The 445-nt window shown below is 69.2% G+C and overlaps 1 protein-coding gene across 1 annotated transcript in view; it reads left to right on the forward strand.

The window, feature by feature from the left end:
- The first annotated feature begins 110 nt into the window (after positions 1-110).
- The window catches only part of TRIM67 (tripartite motif containing 67), a 51,589-nt gene continuing 51,254 nt past the window's right edge, over positions 111-445 (forward strand). The window contains 1 exon segment of the mRNA XM_006016981.1: positions 111-444. Coding sequence (XP_006017043.1) covers positions 111-444 — 334 coding nt within the window.

A 445-nucleotide genomic window follows, 5' to 3' on the forward strand; every position in this document is an offset into this window, starting at 1 on the left:
CCCTCCCAGCCTCCCCGGGCTCGGCTCCGACCCTTCTTCCCCCTGATCCCTCCCTCCCTCCCTCCCTCCCTCCCTCCCCCCGTTCCCGCTCGCACAAAGCCGTCGCGGCCATGGAAGAGGAGCTGAAGTGCCCGGTGTGCGGCTCGCTGTTCCGGGAGCCCATCATCCTGCCCTGCTCGCACAATGTCTGCCTGCCCTGCGCCCGCACCATCGCCGTGCAGACCCCGGACACCGAGCAGCACCTGCCCCCCATGCTGCAGCCCCGAGGACCTATGCCAGGGGCAGCGGCTGCTGGGTCTGGGCCGGGGACAGGGCCAGGGCCAGCAGTGGGCTCTGTCCCTGCCTTTGACTATGAGTGCACAGCGGGTGGCAGTGGGGACCACGCGGACAAGCTAAGCCTGCACAGTGAGACTGACAGTGGCTACACAGACCAACCCCCCCCCCT

The sequence above is a fragment of the Alligator sinensis genome, unplaced genomic scaffold, assembly GCF_000455745.1.
Source record: "Alligator sinensis unplaced genomic scaffold, ASM45574v1 scaffold448_1, whole genome shotgun sequence".
NCBI classification, from domain to species: domain Eukaryota; kingdom Metazoa; phylum Chordata; order Crocodylia; family Alligatoridae; genus Alligator; species Alligator sinensis.